The sequence below is a fragment of the Meriones unguiculatus genome, chromosome 3 (genome assembly GCF_030254825.1).
Source record: "Meriones unguiculatus strain TT.TT164.6M chromosome 3, Bangor_MerUng_6.1, whole genome shotgun sequence".
NCBI classification, from domain to species: domain Eukaryota; kingdom Metazoa; phylum Chordata; class Mammalia; order Rodentia; family Muridae; genus Meriones; species Meriones unguiculatus.
The window spans coordinates 175172213-175191722 of NC_083351.1; the positions used below are offsets into that span (position 1 = coordinate 175172213).

The 19510-nt window shown below is 42.3% G+C and overlaps 1 protein-coding gene across 1 annotated transcript in view; it reads left to right on the plus strand.

Moving 5' to 3' along the window:
• Ptpn13 (protein tyrosine phosphatase non-receptor type 13) overlaps window positions 1-19510 on the plus strand; it is a 158088-nt gene that overhangs the window by 37298 nt on the left and 101280 nt on the right. Inside the window, 3 exon segments of the mRNA XM_060381048.1 lie at window positions 12255-12433; window positions 16342-16407; window positions 19036-19221. Coding sequence (XP_060237031.1) covers window positions 12255-12433; window positions 16342-16407; window positions 19036-19221 — 431 coding nt within the window.

Below are 19510 nucleotides of genomic sequence, written 5' to 3' on the forward strand. Positions count from 1 at the left end.
CGATGCAGGCTGAATGAGTAGTTCAGTGTTTCCCGTGTGCGTCACACTGTGTTTGGGAGGTATAGTTGGCCTTGAGTTGTCTAAAACTATTTGCTGTGCTGTCATTCATATTACACAGTCACCACCTATGTGGACAAGGAGCGTTAAAACCAAGTCTTTAAAACTTGGTTGAATAATAAACCAGACACAGTAAACGTGACAGAGAAAGGTGTCACTGAGGGGAATAATAGTCTTCAAAGTGTGAGCAACAGTAGAGCCTCAGTGGAGCCTTGTTAGAATGCATATGCTCAGGCCACACCACACGCCCAGGAGTTTGTGTGTTAACGAGCCCTTGAGGACACTATGATCCCTAGTGCCGGTTGAGAACTGTCTTAGGATAGAATTGCTAACCGCCATGTGCCATGGGAGCCCGTTGGAAAGCCATGGGGATGAGCACAGTTGGAAGGAAAGTCTGGAGCGGGTGGGAAGAATGTCTGGAGACAAGGGCTTGGGGTGGAGAGCTGAAGCTTTGTGGCCGATACTGTTGCTTTTCAGTCCAAGAAGGAACTTGAAGAAAAAGCTAGAGCCAGCTATTACTGATGTTTCCTAGGGGCTGGGAAAACCGTACTGAGATGCGGGGAGATCTTTCCTTACAGCTAGGATTAGTCTAAGGAACAGAATTCTTTTTACCTAAAATCAGCTACAAGTTCTGTTTATTTCAGATAAACACTGTTGTTTTGCCTGCTTCACTTCCCCTTTTCAGAAAATTCGGAATTATAGGCAGTGCAGAGTATAGAACACACAGCCATCATCAGAAGTGACATACTCAATTAGCAGTTAACAATAGTCAATTAATGCTAGGAAGCATCTCCTTGTGAGGTGTCGTGGGAGGGGCCAATGAATAGAAGGTGTCATTGTCGCCCTTTGGGCATTGATTCAGATCAGACAGATGCATGTGAGAAGCTTGTGTCTTCCAAACCGTGTGCCAGAAGAATGAGAGACAGTGCGCCCTACAGATGTTCAGGGAGGGAGGGAGAGAGGCTCCTTCTTGGACCAACTGGCCGCAACTCCCAGCGTGTGAGGCATCTTGCCCACTCTAAGTAGCCTGGGGGGGTTTTCCTCTTTCAAATTTCATAATGCTGCCAGGGATTGAAAGCTTGTATTTACAGCCCTCGTCACCGAGCGCTGATTGTTGCATAAGAGATTGGCACTTTACAATGAAGACACATTAGATATGTTGTAAAAAAATTCACCATGACGCAGCTGTGTCTCATACCGTCAAATGGGAGTCACTTTCTGGACAGTCTAAGTAGTAGAACAATAGTAGTAAGAACAAAAATAGTTTGCCTTTTTTGACAGTTGGGAAATTACCAGTTATTGTGATTGCCAGTTGGGAATTTCCACGTGTGGGGAAGAAGCGAGTGTTGTTTGGTTGACAGGAAGGCTTTACATTTGATGAAATTGTATCATTTTCCTCCTGAGTCTGATACAGTATAGTTGAAGATGGCCGCAGTTGTCCGAGGCTTTAGATAGGTGCATGAGTAACCCTGGGAAGTTAGTAGGAAAGCAGGTGAAATGTGTATCCTCCAACAGTTTGTGTCTCTGAAACTGTCTTCCCATCTTGGCCACCTTCCTCTTCCTATGCCCTTGTATAAACCTTTCTGTGGTTCCTGTGGTGGCTTTTCCCCTGTTACCCTGAGCCTGTTGCCTGGGCCCTTTCAGCGTTCATGTGCAGTGGACTGCTACAGTCCCTGTGGCAGAGGTGGAAGCCCTTCTCCTGGGGGAGTATTGTGCAAAGAGAAAACAATAACAACAACAAAAACAAAAACCAGCTTTTCCTTCCCTTTCAGCCTTCTAGCAAGTTAAAGCTTTTAGTATTTTCCAAAGCCAAGATCTTTGTTACTCTGATTCATAGAAAAAAATAATGCTGCAGCATGACCTTATTGAAAGACACCATCTTCAAAGGAGTTTCTCCTTGGAAAATTGAAACTGTTAATATTCACTCTTCGGGGGGTGACAGTGATGGTGGTAGTTCGTTCCCCCTTTTGATGTATCCATCTTCTCTCCTTTCGTCATGTGTATATACCATCTGTGAGAACTGACAGAGTTTTGAGGATGTCTTTTGCTTGCGTATGTAACCCAGCTTTGTAATTGTGTGCTGATGTGAAAAGAACACTCTTGTCAGTCCTGAGGCTGTAACTGGGGTTTGTTAATGATTGACTCTACGATGGTTTGTAATCTTCTTACTTTGAATACATGCACTACAATAATTCTTAGGGACAGTGAATGATACTAATGGCCTGGAACTTTCCTTTTAACTGCTCTTTGCACTCGGTCCTGTCTTGTCTCTTCTGACCGTTGCCACCTTGTGACCCTTTGCCATTCTCTACAGTGTGTTTCTTCCTCCATCTTCATGTGGTCTGTGCTGTAACTTGGATTTTTTTTTATTAAGTAGCAGGAAAAATAGTTTTACATTTTTGCCTAGATGAGTAGTTGTTATGCTTTAACTTGAATGTGATAATTGTATTGAATTTTATCTAGGGTTGCAATACTTTTTATTTTCCTAATTATATGCCTATTGGTCTGTTAGACAGCTAATTGGGAAGCAGAACTCTATGGGTAGGGGAATATATAAATGTTTTTAAAAACCTAAATTTCTCCTGAACACTGACTAAAAAAAAAAATGTATCTTTACATAGTAACAATGAGCACTTGGAGACTGAATTTTTTTAGTTACCTTTTGTAGAAATGTAACAATCAGAATATGAAAATTTAAAATATGAAAAAAATTAGAAATAAATCTGAGGGAAAACTAAGTGAAGACCTATTTAATGAAATTAGAGATAAGAATAAAAGGGGAGCTCTGCTTTGTTCCTGAGTGAGAAGGCTTCTTACTGAAGGGGCTTACAGTGAATGTAGGCCTGAGTGAGTGAGAGTGTCCTAAAATTTGCACAGAAATTCATTGAACTTAAAAGTAGCCAAAACATCTTTGAGAAGAAACAGACAAATGTTGAAGACCCACATAGCCTAGTTTTAAGATTTACTATAAAGCTGTAGTAATCAAAATAGGCAAATCGATTAATGAGCACAGTAGAGTCCAAAAGTAAATCCTCACTGATGATGAACTTCAGCTTGGCTTCCTGAGACTTTTTCAAAGCCTTTATAGAAAAATATAAAAAATTTTATGGACTGAAAAATTTCAAGTAAATTTTTATATAATATGTTCAGCTTTCAAAAGACTAGCCCTACCTGCTCACTTTTTATTGCATTCCTACTTATCTGCCGTCATAATTTAGTTGATTAAGAGGGAGCGTCACTTGTCTTTGACATGCTGTATCTTGCCTCGTATTTGTAAGGCCAGAATTAACAGGTCCTTCAGGTTAAATGTGTTTGAACTAGATGAAATTGCCCTATTTGTTCCCTGGTAACAAACTGTAAAACATGAAATTAAATTTAATATTTGGCATTCTGAAAATACATGGTGTAGGCCATCCGACAGGCGTGAGAAGCGCTCCCAGAGAACAGCCACTGCCCCGCAGACTCAGCAGCCGTGCGCTGTGTGGGCTGACGTCACTGTGACTTCATGCCTTCCAAGCAGGCAGCGGGAGGGATAAATGTACGGAGCTTACAGGGGAAGGTTGCTACAGATCCCGCTCAAAATGTACCTTCACCCACCGTGTTTATTTTCATTTTTACACCAGAAGAATTTTTAAAATGTTGGCATAATGTTTACAGTAAATAGTATTATTCTTAATTGTACCAACTAAAGAACAACAATTTAGGTCTAATTTCTCACTTGAAACGATTTCTTCTACCTTGACTTAATTACAGTGTGGGTAAAGTAGTTACGAGTTACACTTTCTGACTTGCCATAGCTCTGGATTTCATTCTGCTTGTAGCTTTATAAGCTGCGCCCAAAAGTACATAAGGCGTTGTGGAGTATATAAAGTCATAGGTACTCTAGCCTATGATGGATTTTTCAGCTGACATAAAATCGAAGTAAGGATAAGAACAAGAAGCAAGTTCGCTGAGCTCTGGGGGCATCTCACTGTAACAGTGATTTCCCGAATTGGTGTTCCCACTCGTTTTGGGGAGGAGGTTGGTGTGGACATATGAAACGCTGTGCCCCTTCTCCAGGCTTGGCATGGACGAGCCTCGTGACTGAGCAGTGCAGGCCCCTGATGTTTCTTAAGGAGCTCAAGCTCCTGCAATCAGATATGGGATAGTATGTTTGAATCACAGCTGAGCATCTAGCCACACAAGACATAGGATCTGACACGGACACAGTGCTCTCTCCTTGAATCATTTAGTGGGTTTTTGTTTGTTTGTTTGTTTGTGATATGAAAAGTCCGCGTTGAGGAATTCTAGTCACAGTAGAGCAGGGATGCAGGGCGTCTTTAAGAGCTTGTCTGCTTGCGGAATAGAACTGGACATGTAGACAGATTTGTTTCTGTCAAGTGCCACCGGCTGTCCACGTGTGTGAGTTCCACCCCAAGAATGCAGACATGCATTGAAGGCGTGGCTAGTGCACGGCTATGTCTGTGTTGAACTTGGCAGGGTTCTGTCCTGTGTGTGTCCCCGAACAGTGCAGTAGAGCAGTTGTGTCCACAGCCTTCAGTATTGTAAGTACTGGCACAGGAAGATGTGCACGGCTTTTATGTAAGTATCATGCCATTTTATGTAGAATTTCAGTATTCCCAGACATTGGCAGTCATGAAGGGTTGTGTAATCAAGCACCCAGGGATTCAGACATTTTTATGTATAATGATGTTGTACCTGATTTTCAGAGAAGTCCGTTTCTATCCTTACCCACTTATATTGCAGAAGAAATGTGTGGAATAGAGTTACAAAACATTTTATTCAGGACTGGAGAGGTGGCTCAGAGATTAAGAGCGCTTCTACTGGCTGCTCTTCCACAGGTCCTGAGTTCAGTTCCCAGCAACCACATGGTGACTCACAACCATCTATCATGAGATCTGGTGCCCTCTTCTGGCATGTGGCAGAAGGCTTTACACATAATAAATAAATAAACCTTAGAAAAACATTTATTAGGGGCTGGAGAGATGGCTCAGTGGTTAAGAACACTGTCTGCTCTTCTGGAAGTCCTGAGTTCAATTGCCAGCAACACATGGTGGCTCACAACCATCTATACTGGGATCTGATGCCTTCTTCTGGCGTGCAGGTGCACATGTAGATAGAGCTCTCATATATGTAAAATAAATAATAAATAACTCTTTAAAACTTAAATATGTTTTAAAAAACATTTATCCATAGCTTGTCATAATTTTTGGAGGTGAAATTTTATTGATGATGAAGATTGTTGGGGTTATAGTTTAATTTGTTGATAAAACACTATGACCAAAGGATGACCTGAGGATGAAAAGGATTATTTTCTCTTACACTTTCTGGTAACAGTGTGTCCAGGCAGGAACCTGGAGACAGGTACTCAAGCAGGGTAGGAACCCGGAGACAGGAACTCAGGCAGGCACCATCACAGAGGAACACTGCTTACAGGCTTCTCCCTAATGTTTCCTCAGCCTGTTTTCTTATATAACCCAGGATGGCCTGCCAGGGGTAGGCCCACAGCAACCAAGAAGTGCTCCGCAGGCTTGTCTACAATATAATCTGTGGAGACCCTTCTTTAGTTGTTATTCCCTCTTCCTAGATGGTTCAAAGTAAGGTCAATTTGAAAAACAAAACCCAAAACAAAAACAAAACAAAAAACTAAACAGGACAGCAGGGAAGCCAGAGGAAAATTAGAAAGGAACGCCGTATTATGTGGAAAACCTGGGAATGTGTTGGTGAAGGGAGAGGGTAATGGAACTCCTTCTTAAGCTGTTTTAGTCAGATGGCCAAATAAGGCTGCCAAGAAGGAAAGTCAGTGTTGAGACCTGCTTCCCTTTCCCCGTGGCCACACACTTTAAGCCCTGTTATTTTTAAACGGTATTAGCCCAGATCTCACCAGTTTTGTACTACCAGGTTGCATGATTCTGGGTTCCCCTGAAGAATCTTGTAAATAATTAACACAAACTATCAGATGCCTCATTGATCAGAAGCCAGTTTTACAGTGTTTATGGCTGAGGCATATAACTTGCCTGTTTGATGGGAACAAGAAGGGAGGCAGGGAAAGCAAAAAGCAGTGTGTGACCGTCATTGTAAGAAACAAAATATTTTAACCAGGCAGTGGTGGCACCATGCATTCTAGGTGGATCTCTGAGTTCGAGGCCAGCCTGGTCTACAGAGCATCTTCCAGGACAGCCAGGGCTACACAGAGAAACCCTGTCTCAAATCAAAACAAAAAAAGAAATAAATTATTTCATCCTAGTCTAGTGAAATAAAAAAAGAACTCATAAATGAAGTTGCTCTATGAAACCGGAGCAACAATTTTCTATAATTTGTTCCCAACTCCTACAACTTCTCTTATAAGTGAAACAAATTCTAAAGCTGATACCATGGTGATTAACAGTCACGTAAATATTTTCACTAACTAAATCTTGTTATAGTTCGGGGTAATTGCGAGGTACAGTAAAACGTCAATTTGGCAGGCAGTATAATTAGCTGCTCAGGTACTAATTGACGTGATTGTCAACTCTTAGACCAAGGGCATGAGCCTGAGGACTTTGCTGCCTGGGACTGCTGTGCCTTAAGGAGACCTCTGAGAGAACGGGACTCCCCAGGGAATTTACTTCTCACTAAAGAGCAAATTCACATCTCACAAAGCTTCGTTCTTCAAATTGTCTGTATTTCTAATATGACATGTCGATGAGAGATGCAAAAATAAAAAAACAAACTCAGAGCTATTACCAGACATCAAGAACACAGTGAGATGATCCGGATTTGTCTGTCTGTAGTGCCTTCGCCTCTTCCTCTGGGGGAAACAGCCAGTAACTGAGTGAATCTGAACAGTGACTCTCTTAAATGTGGTGTGCACACTTGCTGTCTCTGAGGAGAAGGTTTATTACATGGTAAGGATGAAGCTGCTCTACATGCCTTTCCCAGGAACCCGCACAGCAGATTTATGGGCTCAGCGCGGCTTTACAGATGTGGAAGGAAGGGCAGGGAGCCGAGCGCTTCTAAGATCCCAGCTGTGAGGTCTGCACATCAGGCTGAGGACTTGGAGGTGACTGCTGCTTCAAACTGACTATGTTGTACCCTACCTGAAGCACGCACCATTCTGCTGAAGGTGGTATTTGAAAAGAGTGAAGAGAAGCAGATTGTTTCTCCAGTACTTTGTAACTTCGTGAGAAGCTTGTGGATTTGGGTGATGTCTGTGATCTGAGACCCATTACAGCACAGTGTCCACGCTGGAGACTCACAGGCTAGTGGGAGCTTATATGAAATGCTTTTTAGCAATTGGCTATCTCAGGAAGGTTAAATGGCGTCAAATGTCTTCTAGGAGATTGTCATTACAATTCACCTTGCTGCAGGTACACTTGAAAGAATCAGTGCAAGTTTATTTTCAGAAAGGGATTCTTATTCTGTTTTATCTCATATTAGAGAAAGTGGCATTTTAAAAGTGGGAACCAAATCTTAGGAATAAATAAGTTCTCAATTTATAATTAATTGCCCAATAGTATATCATTTCAGTAGATCATATTTATCACAAAAGGAAGATAGGAAAAGAAAGGAAGAGGGCAGATAAGAGGAAGGGGGAGGGGAAGGAAAGAGGAAGAGAGAAAGAAAGAGACAAGACAGTGGAGGAAGATGACCTCAAGGAAAGACTAAAATGCAGAGTAACTGTGCTAACCAATTTTGTTTCAACATTAACTTATATCAGGTGACTGATTTATAAATATTGATTCTAATGCACATAAGAATTTTTAGGGGAGTTTGCACATGAAATAGTTTTATTCTGAATCTCTGACTTAGTCCCTGTTCCTTTTGCTGAGTATTCCTTTACACCATGTTTATAACCTAATTAAAATTATTCACCTTTTTTTTTTTTTTTTTTTTTAAAGTTTTGAGACAAGAGTCTTGCTAGGCAACTCCAAACATCGTTAAACTATTAAATAGCCCAGGCTGTCTTTAGACTTACAATGTTCCTGCCTTTCAGCCTCAGCCTCCTGAGTGCTGGGTTTATGGGCGTAGTTTAAGGTGGAAATCTAAGGCAACGGGCAGGTACCTGGCAGAAAGTGTGGGTGTTAAACGGGTTCTTGACGTAAGAGAACACTGGAATATGCTTTACGTTGTTTCTTTGCACATGGAGTTTCTGCGTATTTCTAGCTTCAGCTCCAGCTGCCTGAAACTCTGACCAGCAACTTCTCCCGTGGAGTGTTAGCAGAGGTCTCCGAGAAGAACCCTGGTGGCTACCGGAGTCCGTTCATATCAGACTTACTTTTCATAATAGCATTCCTGGAGTATAGTCAGCGCACAACTAAAACGTGGGACATAGCGCCATAAGCTTCTGGAATTTACTTTTTAAATATTCTTTTGCTAACATTCTTTGAAGGATTTTGAAGACATTTGCTTTAAGTTCCTTCCTTTTAGTTATCAGGAAGTAGGAATTAAGGACTGATTATAGCCACAAATCTTAAATCCCCTTACTTGTAGGTTTGCATAAGCCTTTATAACTGTTTAAAAATATATTCTGTGGTTTGACTACATTACCTCAAGAATCCAGTACTTAGATGTTATGTATATGTTTTGAAAATTGACAGCAATGCCTTTTGTGGTCATAGTTGCTCTAGATTTATTACGTGGCACTTTAAAATCACTTTGGAAACATTAGTGGCATTTCTGTGTGTTTTTGAAAGAGAAAAACCATGACACCTCCCCCACTCCCACATTTTATAATTCGGTTTCTCCATGTTCAGGACCATTTCTCTGCCAAAATCATTGCTGTTCCAAACTTAATTTCCTGACTGCCTTTGAGTTGGCTGTTTTTCTCTGGAATCCAACCATAAGCCATATCCAAGTGGTCATTCTCCATTTAAAGGGCCACATGTCATGTATGTAGTGAAAAAAGACAGATAGAAAGCTTGTCTGTATTGTGGTTGATTTTTTTTTAATTTTTATTTATTCTTAAATTAAAAAAATTATTTATTATAATTTATCCACTTTGTATCCCAGCTGTAGCCCCCTCCCTCATCCTCTCCCAATCCCACCATCCCTCCCTCTTCTCCTCCCATGCCCCTCCCCTGGTCCACTGATAGGAGAGGTCCTCCTCCCTTTTCCTATGACCCTAGCCTATCAGGTCTCTTCAGGACTGGCTGCATTGTCTTCCTCTGTGGCCTGGTAAGGCTGCCCCCAGAGAAGGTGACCTGGAGGTGTGAGGGGAGGGGAGCAGAGTCGATGCTGAGGACCTTTCTCTGCAGCACTTTTCCACCTTGTTTTTTGAATGGAGCCTCTTATTGAGCCTTGAGCTCAGCTGGCTAGCATGGATGGCCAGTACAGCCCAGGGACCTCCTGTCTCAGTCCACAGCTAGAGGATGGCAGGTGCATGCTGCTGCTGTGTGTGCATGTGCGTGTGCGTGTGCGTGTGCGTGTGCGTGTGTGTGTGTGTGTGTGTGTGTGTGTGTAACATAGGTGCTAGGAATCCAAACTCAGGTTCTCATGGCTTTACTTTCAAAGAACCATGTCAACAGGGAAATTCTACAGACTGCTGCCTTTCATAAATATTCACATAAATAACTATTAATTTAGGCCAGTGAGATGGCTCAGTGAGCGACAAACTGAGGTCAGTCTCTGGGTTCCATGTGGTGGAAGGAGAGAAATAACCACAGTAAGTTGTCCTCTGACCTCCAAACATGGGCTGCGACACATGCAGGCGCTACATGTACACACAAGCACACAAATAAGTAAGATATAATTTAAAACCGAAAATAAATACAAGGCACTGTACACATTTTTCCCCATTAAGAGCTTTCTCTTCGGTGTGAACAATCAGGACATCATCCAGCTAGAAAAATGACTCAAGCAAGGCAGAGATGTTACTCAGAATCTTGAGATGCTGGAGACACTACAATAAATTCTTTTCAAAGTTCCCACTCAGGGAACAAACAGCAGGCGACTGTAACCCTGTGCAAGGGGATGGAGGCGGGCGGCCAGGCTGGTGGCAACAGGCCCTATTTCAGGGGGCGTGAAGAGGACTCCCTGAAGAACTGGTGTGGGAGGAGCAGAATGGGGTAATGCTGAGGTTCTGACCTGAGTGACTGAAAAACTGTCACGTCTCCTTGATGGAGGAGACTCAGATGGCAGGCGTGAAGTGGGAACAGGAGGGCGCTGCTGGGGACGAGAAGTCTTCCATAGGACTTATCCAACTGAAGACCTTTTTAAGATTCAAATGGAGACTTCCTGTCGGCAGCCGGACTGCGTGTGAGATAGAGCCAGGGCTGATGAACGGTTTGGGCGCTGCTGGGGCAAAAGGACGGTACGGAGAGTCTGGAGCTTTCCCATGATGAGGACTGACTGTTCCTTCCCACCCTTCTCCCGCAGCGAGTGGGAGTGTGGTGTTGTAGCCCTCCTTTACCATTCATTAAACTGCCCGTCTCGTCCTCTGTCTCAGTTCCTCACAGTGGCCTTTCTGTCCACTGTACAGCAAATAAGCTTGAACGTGAAATGGGAGTCTGCGATTCTCATCTTCAGGCATAATTCTGCTCTAAAATAACATTTGCATTTTCCCTTTGGAAACTGTATACACATATAGAGGGTATTTTATCTATAGCTCCCCTCCCCCACTGCCCTCATCCAGTACTCTCTGGAACCCACCAACCTGTCCTCTCCTGACTTCATGCCTTCTTTATTACTACTGCTATTTTTGTCATTATTATTATAATCATCATCTTCAAGGCCGGTCAGTGCTGACCACATCTGAACAGGTGTGGGGTCTTCACTGGGGCCTAGGTAACCTGCCCTCAGCACAGGGCCAGTTCCCGACAGCCCTGAGATTAGAGCCAGCCCTTACGATTTCAGGGTGATTACTGAGGATCAGAGCTAACACAGACGCATAAACGCTGCCCAGAGCCTCCGTGCCGTCTTGCTTTCCTGGACTCTAGGTCCATGCATGCCAGAAGAAAGCCTGCTATCCTCATGCTCCTAATCCTTGACCACACACCAGCCTCTCTCTTCAGCATAGCAGACTAAACTATTAGCTATTGAAGATGCAACAATCCACTGGCAGCCTGGGGTTGAGAGTGGGGGGGGACGGACTGAGGCAGGAAAAGTAAATTTTAAAAGTCCAGTAATGAGCATGTGAGATGGCTCGGCGGGAGAAGGCACCTGCTCCAAGGCTGAGGACCTGGGTTCACCTCAGACCACGGTGGAGAGAGACCCACTCCAGAATGTTGCCCTCTGACCTCTACACCGTGCCTCTTCATGCACTTGTCCACACACATTAAATAAAAACCAAATAAGTAAATACATAATGTAATAATTTTTTAAAGTCCACTTCTGCCTATCACCCTGAAATGAAGAAATTTATTCACTCACCAGTACAGTCAAGGTCACTAACACTATTATTAAACAAAAAAAAATGTTAAAATTAATTAATTTTAACTTCTGCCTTATACAATTGCTGTGTTCACATGTTTATAAAATATCTAATGTATATTAATGGCTTTCTGCACAAGATTTTAACATAAAATCATCAGCACAGTAAAGTTATCTGCTACTGGTCCCCCAATTTCAAGTGGGGAGACAGAATATGTACATAAATAAACAGAAGACAATGCATAAAACATCTGAGAAACAGATAACACAAAAGATAATTTTGTGGATTAAAAAAAAAAACTCGGGGAAGTGATCAAAGAACCAGCTACTGAGTTCATGTCAGAGATAGCCTTACTAGGAAATCCACTTGGATACTGAGCTGCCATGAGCTACATCTCTGCAGGGGTTCTAAGTTATCTCAATGAATGAATCCTTGGAGTATCAGTCTCAGAAAAAAACCCTGTGCCCAGAATTTCTACACAAAGTTTTTGTTTGTAGACAGTGTCCCGAAACTATAGTTTTCACTGAGTACTCAAAAGAATCCATGATGGAGCAGTACTGGGCCTTCTCCATTCTGTATGTCAGTATAAAAGCAGGTTTAACTCTTACGACCAGTGTATAGGACCTTCCTTCCAGATGTGAAGTGAGGAACCAGATTCAGGTATCATTGTGAACAGTGGTCGGAGCTATGTTTAGGTGATACCTACTCGCATACCGTATTAATTTTGTGCATAAAACCACACATATGTTGTTTGTACAGACTATTGAGGTGATTGTAGATGCTTCCATTTCTAATTTTAAATGATTATCATTTTTTCTTCTTTTTGCTCGGTGCCTATACAAACCAGTGAGCATTGCTGACCCTGCTGCCCTTGGCTTCATCATCTCTCCATGGTCGCTGCTATTGCTGCCATCTGGCAGTGTGTCCTTTACAGATGAAAACATCTCCAATCAGGACCTGCGAGCATTCACGGCACCAGAAGTTCTTCAAAACCATTCACTGACCTCCCTCTCAGATGTTGAGAAGGTAAATGTTAAGTCTTCACTTTTTTATTGTTTGTTATTTTGATAGAAGTAGGGCCTTCAAAACCCTGGGCTACCCTTACCAGTCCATGGAAAATTCCTTTGAATTTAAAATAATCATGTTTTAAGATTTCATATATATATATATATATATATATATATGTAACTTATAATTCAAAATTCAAAATAAATGTGTGTTTATGTGTGTGTGGTATATGTGTATGTATAATTCAGGATAATTCCAGGAAAACATACTGACCTGGGGAAAATATTTTTAAGGATGAATCATTATTAATTCTTATTACAAGTAGTTATTTAATGCCTGCTGTCTATAAACAACTGCTTGGGGAAAGATAACTACAAAGTGGAGCCTGAGTCCTAAGTGTGGAATAGTCATATTATATGGCAGTTTGAAACAGATGCTGGGTAGGGGAGTCAAGTGTTTGTGAGTCAGTGCTTGAAGGAGCTAATTTTTATTCCCAAAGACTGTAGCATTTGCTCTGAGGAATAAGCCTAATTTGGGGTTCAAAGGGTGTGTCATTCAAGGTTATGGGCCTGGATGATGACTAGAGAATAAAAGGTGTTCGTTGTAGTTAGAAATGGCCAATCAGAACAGGTAGGCGTTGGCACCGGAAGGGTCAGCATGAGTGAGCCCCAGGGCTGGGGCTCAACGAATGGGGTAGGAGCCTACGGTTTTTATGTGAGACAACAGGAGTTAAAATTTTATGAATTAAACTTGACAGATGTTGATACTTTTGAGAGCTACAGCATTTTATGAGGATTTGGGGAACTTCATAATCTGGAGAAAAAAGAGCTAGAAGAAGCGTAATACGTTGGTCGTAAAATAAAAAGTGGATGAAGGGGACACAGTGGAGGCAGAACTCTCACAGTCTGACAGCTCATTTAATGGAGCAGTGAAAAAGAAGGAAAAGTTTATAGTAGAAACATGGTGATGTCACTGACCAGCTCAAATCTAATTTCATTGATGAACTCTGAATCCCACCTCACTGGCTGCCATTGTTGCTCCGTGTGCTCCACTCAGGATGGTGGGTGTGGGGGTGTCGCTGCCACTCCTTAAAACTAACCCCAACGTCTATCTTGTCACCTCAGTTTTAATACAAAGGAAAACAAAGTCCTAGGGTTCTATTGCTGTGAAGAGATACCACGACCAAGGCTACTCTTATAAAGCAAAATGTTTTATTGGGGCTGGCTTACAGTTTCAGAGGTTTGGTCTGTTTTCAGCATGGTGGGAAGCATGGTGACATGCAGGCTGGCATGGCACTGGCGTTGCTGAGGGTTCTACATCTTGATCCACAGGCAGCAGCAAGAGACCGTGTGCCACACTGGGTGTAGCCTGTGCATAGGAGACCTCAAAGCCCACCCCCACAGTGACACGCTTCCTCCAACAAGGCCGCACTTCCTAATAGTGCTGCTCAAATACATGAGTCTCTGGGAGCCATCCCTAGTCAAACCACCACGTTTCACTCCCTGGCCCCCACAGGCTTGTGGCCACAACATAATTCAGAAATTCACTAAGTCCAACTTCAAAAGTCCCCATAGTCTATAATAGTTTCAGAAGTTCAAAGCCTCGAGATTCATGCGGTCTCTTAATCATAATCCTCTATAAAATCAAAAGGCAGATTACATACTTCCAACATATAATGGCACAGGATATACATTACTATTCCAAAATGGAGGAAAAGGAGCCTAATGAAGAATTACTTGACCAAAGCAAGACACGTGTTCATAAGTGTCTTGAGATGAGGCCCAAGAGACGTGATGTGAGCACACTGCATGGTGCTGCTCTTGAATCTCACACTCATTGTGCTGGACTCGGCAGGCGTCGGTGAACGCCCTCTGCTAGTGGCGAGAAGCGTGCAGACGTGTGAGCCTTGCTCTCTGTGCACAAGGAGGTGTTAGCCAGCTGCTTCACTTGAGGTGCACATGAAACTGTGTCATCGATGTGGAAGGACTTACATGGTTACATGGTTACGTAACTAACCATGGCTCATCACCAGCGGGTAAAACTGGAGTTGACAAGGAGAGGTCATTCTTGGTGGAAGGAATTGTGGTTAAGAAAAGCTGGCTGTGTGTGCACTGTGCACGCGTGTGCGCTCACGCCCGCACAGTGGAATGGAAGAGAGAAGAAAGGCTGGCCAGGCGCTGACATGTTGGAAGGAAACCGAGGGGGATCAGGGTGACCTTCGAAGTCATTAGGAAGAGTTAGAATAAAGAGAAATCGGAAGTACTGGAAATACTTGAAAACTGAAAAATTCTTCTAATCTATAAACTGGGAACAAATCTAGGCGGCAATACAAGAAATAGGCTGAAGTGCCGTGACACAGTAAGACTAGTGTTAACGTTTTATTGTACATAGATTTTTTTTTTTTTTGCCAATTCCTAAAGAGAACTAAATATGGCTTATAGAATTTTAAAACAGTTTAGAAAACAGGAACAAAATAAAACACAGGCAATAAAATAAGAGAAAGCTAAAGTAGGGACAGAAACATCAAACAAACAAACAACAACAAAACCTAAAGTTAAAACCCTCCCAGGATGTCAGGCTCCGGAGAACACACGGAGCAGGGTGTGCGTGTGTTAGAAGGGAGGCTGACTTTCGAGGTGGGCTGATGGCGAAGAGGCCGGACTCCAATAGGAACTTCTGCACACTGAGACGTGGAGCGCCTCTAGCTTCTAAGGCCACGGAGCTGGTGGCTTCAGCAGCCTTAGGCCTGGGCGAAAGCCTGGAAGTCTGCTGGGCTGTCTCTGATAGGTAGTGTGTGTGTGTGTGTGTGTGTGTGTGTGTGTGTGTGTGTGCGCACGCGCGTGCGTGTGACAAGTTTCCTGGACAGTCCCTGTAGTGTGTGTTACAAGTTTCTGGGGCAGGCTGGTGTGTAAGTCACTGGTTGTAAGGCTAAGGGCGGCGGCAGCAGCAGCAGCAGCAGCAGCAGCAGCAACAGCAGCAGCAGCAGCAGCGGGACACACAGGCAGACTTTCCTTAGCATCTCTTTCCTGGTACATGCATGTAAATTCCTACACTCCCTGCCTCCTGGCTACACACGCCCACCTCCTGCCTACAGGGACACCCCGTGCTCCCCCCTCTCCTCCTCCCCACGGAGCATTTGTCAGCATCACAATATGTTATTTCTCAGCCAGGAACAGAAGAGGCTTTAATCCTCCTTCTCCTTTCCCAAATCCGCAAATAAGCTAATCAGAACTTCAACTGTATTTCCCCCTCACTTTTCAGACTGGCAAAAATCTAAATCTTCTGTGGAAACTCTTTCATGTTCATAGTTGAGATGAAAATGATAAAACTGTAGGAAAATGCAATTCTCTTACTTAGTCGTATTGTCTGTGTGTGTGTGTTTTGGGGGTTGTCTACAGGTGTGGCTTTCACATAATTTCAGAATTAATTCAAGGGAAATGTCTGCATATAAAAATAATGTTTGCTGAAACATGTATCATAATGTTTGGGAAAATCTTAGTTGTCCTCTAATAAGAGAAGACTTGTATTAGAAAATAAAACGTCAATAGAGACTAAAATTCTGTGTAGCAGTGAATTAAGTGTAAGCTCTCCTACAGTTAGCATGGTCATGTCTCTGCTGGCGAATTAAGAAAGCAAGGCCAGAGTACATTTTACATGTCAGGTAAAAGAAGGGCTAGCAACATATCTTCACATTACTTACGTTTGCATAAAGAAACCGAGCGAAACTGGAAAGGGGACTCTGAGTGTGTGTCTGGTCTAATCGGCGCTCCTCTCCTTATAATTTCTGCTGTGCTTTTATGTAAAATGCGAAATGATTTTTATCGATTTGCATGTTATACTTCCTTTGAAGCAAAGGAAATATACTACTTGTTAAACTTTTTATTTTATCATAAAGTGATTTTTGTAAAAGAAAATTCTCTTCCTAGATCCATATTTATTCTCTTGGAATGACATTGTACTGGGGAGCTGACCACGAAGTACCTCAAAGCCAAGTAAGTTGTCCACACGTGTGAGACTTTTATATTGATACGTAGTTATGCTTTTTACAAAGCTCTTCGCCATGATTACGTCCATATTCTACAGCATGCTGCCAGGCACTTGGGTGTTTTATATTGGTTGTTCCTAGATATACTGTCGGAGTGTCAGAATGAACTGCAGTGACTGCTAATATCCTAAGAATTGTGGCCGTCACTGCTTAGGTATCAGTGACTGAGCCTGTGAGATGGAGCTGGGCTCTTCTGCACGTGTGATGTGGTGAATGTTAGAATTCATTCTTTCTTATCAGCTACTGGTTTAAACGCTGATGAGTCAAGCTTGCACTGACAGTAGTGGTAGGAGCAGTTCTGTAGCTGTCTGCCTGCGTTAAGGGAGGTGACACCTCTGTCCCAGTCAGCCTTGGGATGGAAGGTGGGGCTCTATTCCTGTTTCTGCCCTTTAAGGCTGTGGGGACGTTGTTAATTCTGGGCCCTTGCCACTTCCAAGTGCCACTGTAGTGCTCCTGCAGACAGTCATTGGGCCAGTTTTAGTATTTCTGTTCTGTAATTCTGTATCTGATTCCTGGAATCTCAGTATAAATACAGTAGCAAATGGTACTGAAAGCACTGGAAACAGCTTTATTCCTCAAAGCTAAGTTGTAACATTTAGAATCATTTAGGGCTGGGCAGGTAGCTCAGACAGTGAATTGCTTGCCCCACAAGTATGACAACCTGTCTTGGGGTCTCTGTCACACAAAAGCAGGGCATGGTCGAGCATATTTGTAACGCTAGTGCCTGGGGGATGGAGAGAGGCATATTCTAGAGCCCAGTGGTCAGTTTTGTGACTAATGGGTACGCTACAATTTTAGTAGGGACCTTGCCTCAAATGACAGTGTGGAAACAGATAGCGCTCACACATAGCACAAACACCATGCACACAGACACATAGACAGACACACACACAGACACACACACACACACACGACACACGGAAATAAAAGGAGGAAGGAAAAATGGTTATATTTTATTCATTTAGAAATCAAAAGAAGGGTTGGAGATTTAGCTCAGTGGTAGAGCCCTGGATTCGTTCCTCAGCTCTGAGGAGTAAAAAAAAAGACAAACTAACAAAAAGATCAAAAAAACAAAAAACCAAGGTAACTAGAAATCAAAAGCAGATACATTTTTTTATTGAATATTAACAATTAAATACTATAAAGCTTTTACTCCAAAATTTACACATCTTAAAATTAATGAAATAAATGATTTTATTCAGCTCAGTTTAATTTACCTCTTGGAAATTTTTGTATATTTTCTTTCTCTCCTTAGTTTCAATACTATAAATATGAATGAGAAAGTCAGTTGTTACTGGAGATATTGATATTATTTGTCATACAGCATAACACATAAAATGCAGCAATCTATAATTAACATTTTCTTTTCTATTGACTAGAAATGAAGTCATATAAATAATGCAAAGAATAAAGGAGCAATATAAAGTCATACGTAGTCATAAATAATTACCATTTTAGAAATACTTTAATATTAACGTAAAGTATTTAGTAGGTAAATCTTGTATCACACAAAGGAGGAGACTCCGGGCCTGCAGTTGTGCGTACCTGTGGGGGTCACTGGAAGACACAGATAGCTACATAGACACAGCACAGTGTAACGGATGCTCTGTTAGGGGAAGCGAGAAGCAAGGTGGGACTGCCCAACGGTTAGAACAGGGTTTTAAAGGGATCACCTCTAAACTGCAGCTGAGGGGATAGCCATATCTCAGCGGGCGAGAGGTCACGTGTCTCCAAGTCCTTGTGCGAGCTAATCCCCCCTCCCCCGCAGTGACTGCCCTGTATGTCGTGTTGCTAGATTTAAGTTGTTAAATGCATTCTCGGGGTCCTGGAGATTGAGCCTAGGACCTCACCTGTGCTAAGCAAGAGTTCTGCAATGAGCCACGCCCCAGAAGTGCTAGGAAGTGCTTTCTTGTCGCGTTTCTTAATTCTTACTGAACAGTGATGCTTATCACCCTTTCATATGCTTATTGGTTGTAGTAATTTAAAAATCTCCTTTAACTAACAAATGATTTCACATTCTGGTCTGCTTCATCAGATTAATGAGACTCTCATTTAGCTGCTCTGGTGTTATTTCAGAATCTTCCACCAAAGCATGCAAATACCAGATTACATACAGAAGATCTTATTGAACACTGAATATTGAAATTCTGTCGCTGTTTCAAAATATAGTTGAGTAATCAAAGAGCTGCATTTCTGCCAGTCACGTGGCACACACCTTCAATCCCAGCACCTGGGAGGTGAAGCCTGAGTCTGTGAAGTCAAGAGGAGCCTGGTCTAGAGAGAGTACAGGGCAGCCAGGGCTGTGACAGTGAGACCCTGCCAAGCAAATGACTGGAAAACGGCAACAACACTTTCTTGTTGCAAAATCAAGGTTTTTTTTTTGGTCACTTTTATATCTAAGGTAGACATGTTAAATTCTGTTCAAATTTTTGGATCGAATAGATCGGCAAGACATGTTTGCCAATAGAAAAAATTTATTTTCTCCAATTATTTGCTGTGTTCCTGAGACACCTATAAAGGCCCTTTGTGGAGTATGTGTATTTACGTTTATTAATGTGGTCTTTCCGTTCACTAGCCCATCAAGCTGGGAGATCATCTCAACAGCATTCTCCTGGGCATGTGTGAGGATGGTATCTATGCCCGGGTGTCTGTTCGAACTGTCCTGGATGCCTGCAGTGCCCACATCAGGAACAGCAACTGTGCGCCTTCATTTTCCTACGTGAAACAGTTGGTCAAGCTGGTTCTGGGAAATATTCCAGGGGTAAGCTATAGCTCTAACTTGTAAACATAGTCATATGTTAACATTCAATAACATCACAAGTTTTCTTTAAATGTACAGTACAGTTTTTCAACAGTAAGATAAAAATGGAATTTATGATTGTTTACTCCAAACAATAACTTTAAAATTTAGAATGCTATTATAGTTAGTCTTCCGCATCTTTTTATCTTTTTAATGTTTTTAAAAAACTTTATTCTAGAAAACCTTTATTTTACATTCATAGCACTTTTAAGTTGGGAGTAGTCTGTCCGTCCCTATTTTCCTCCTGATC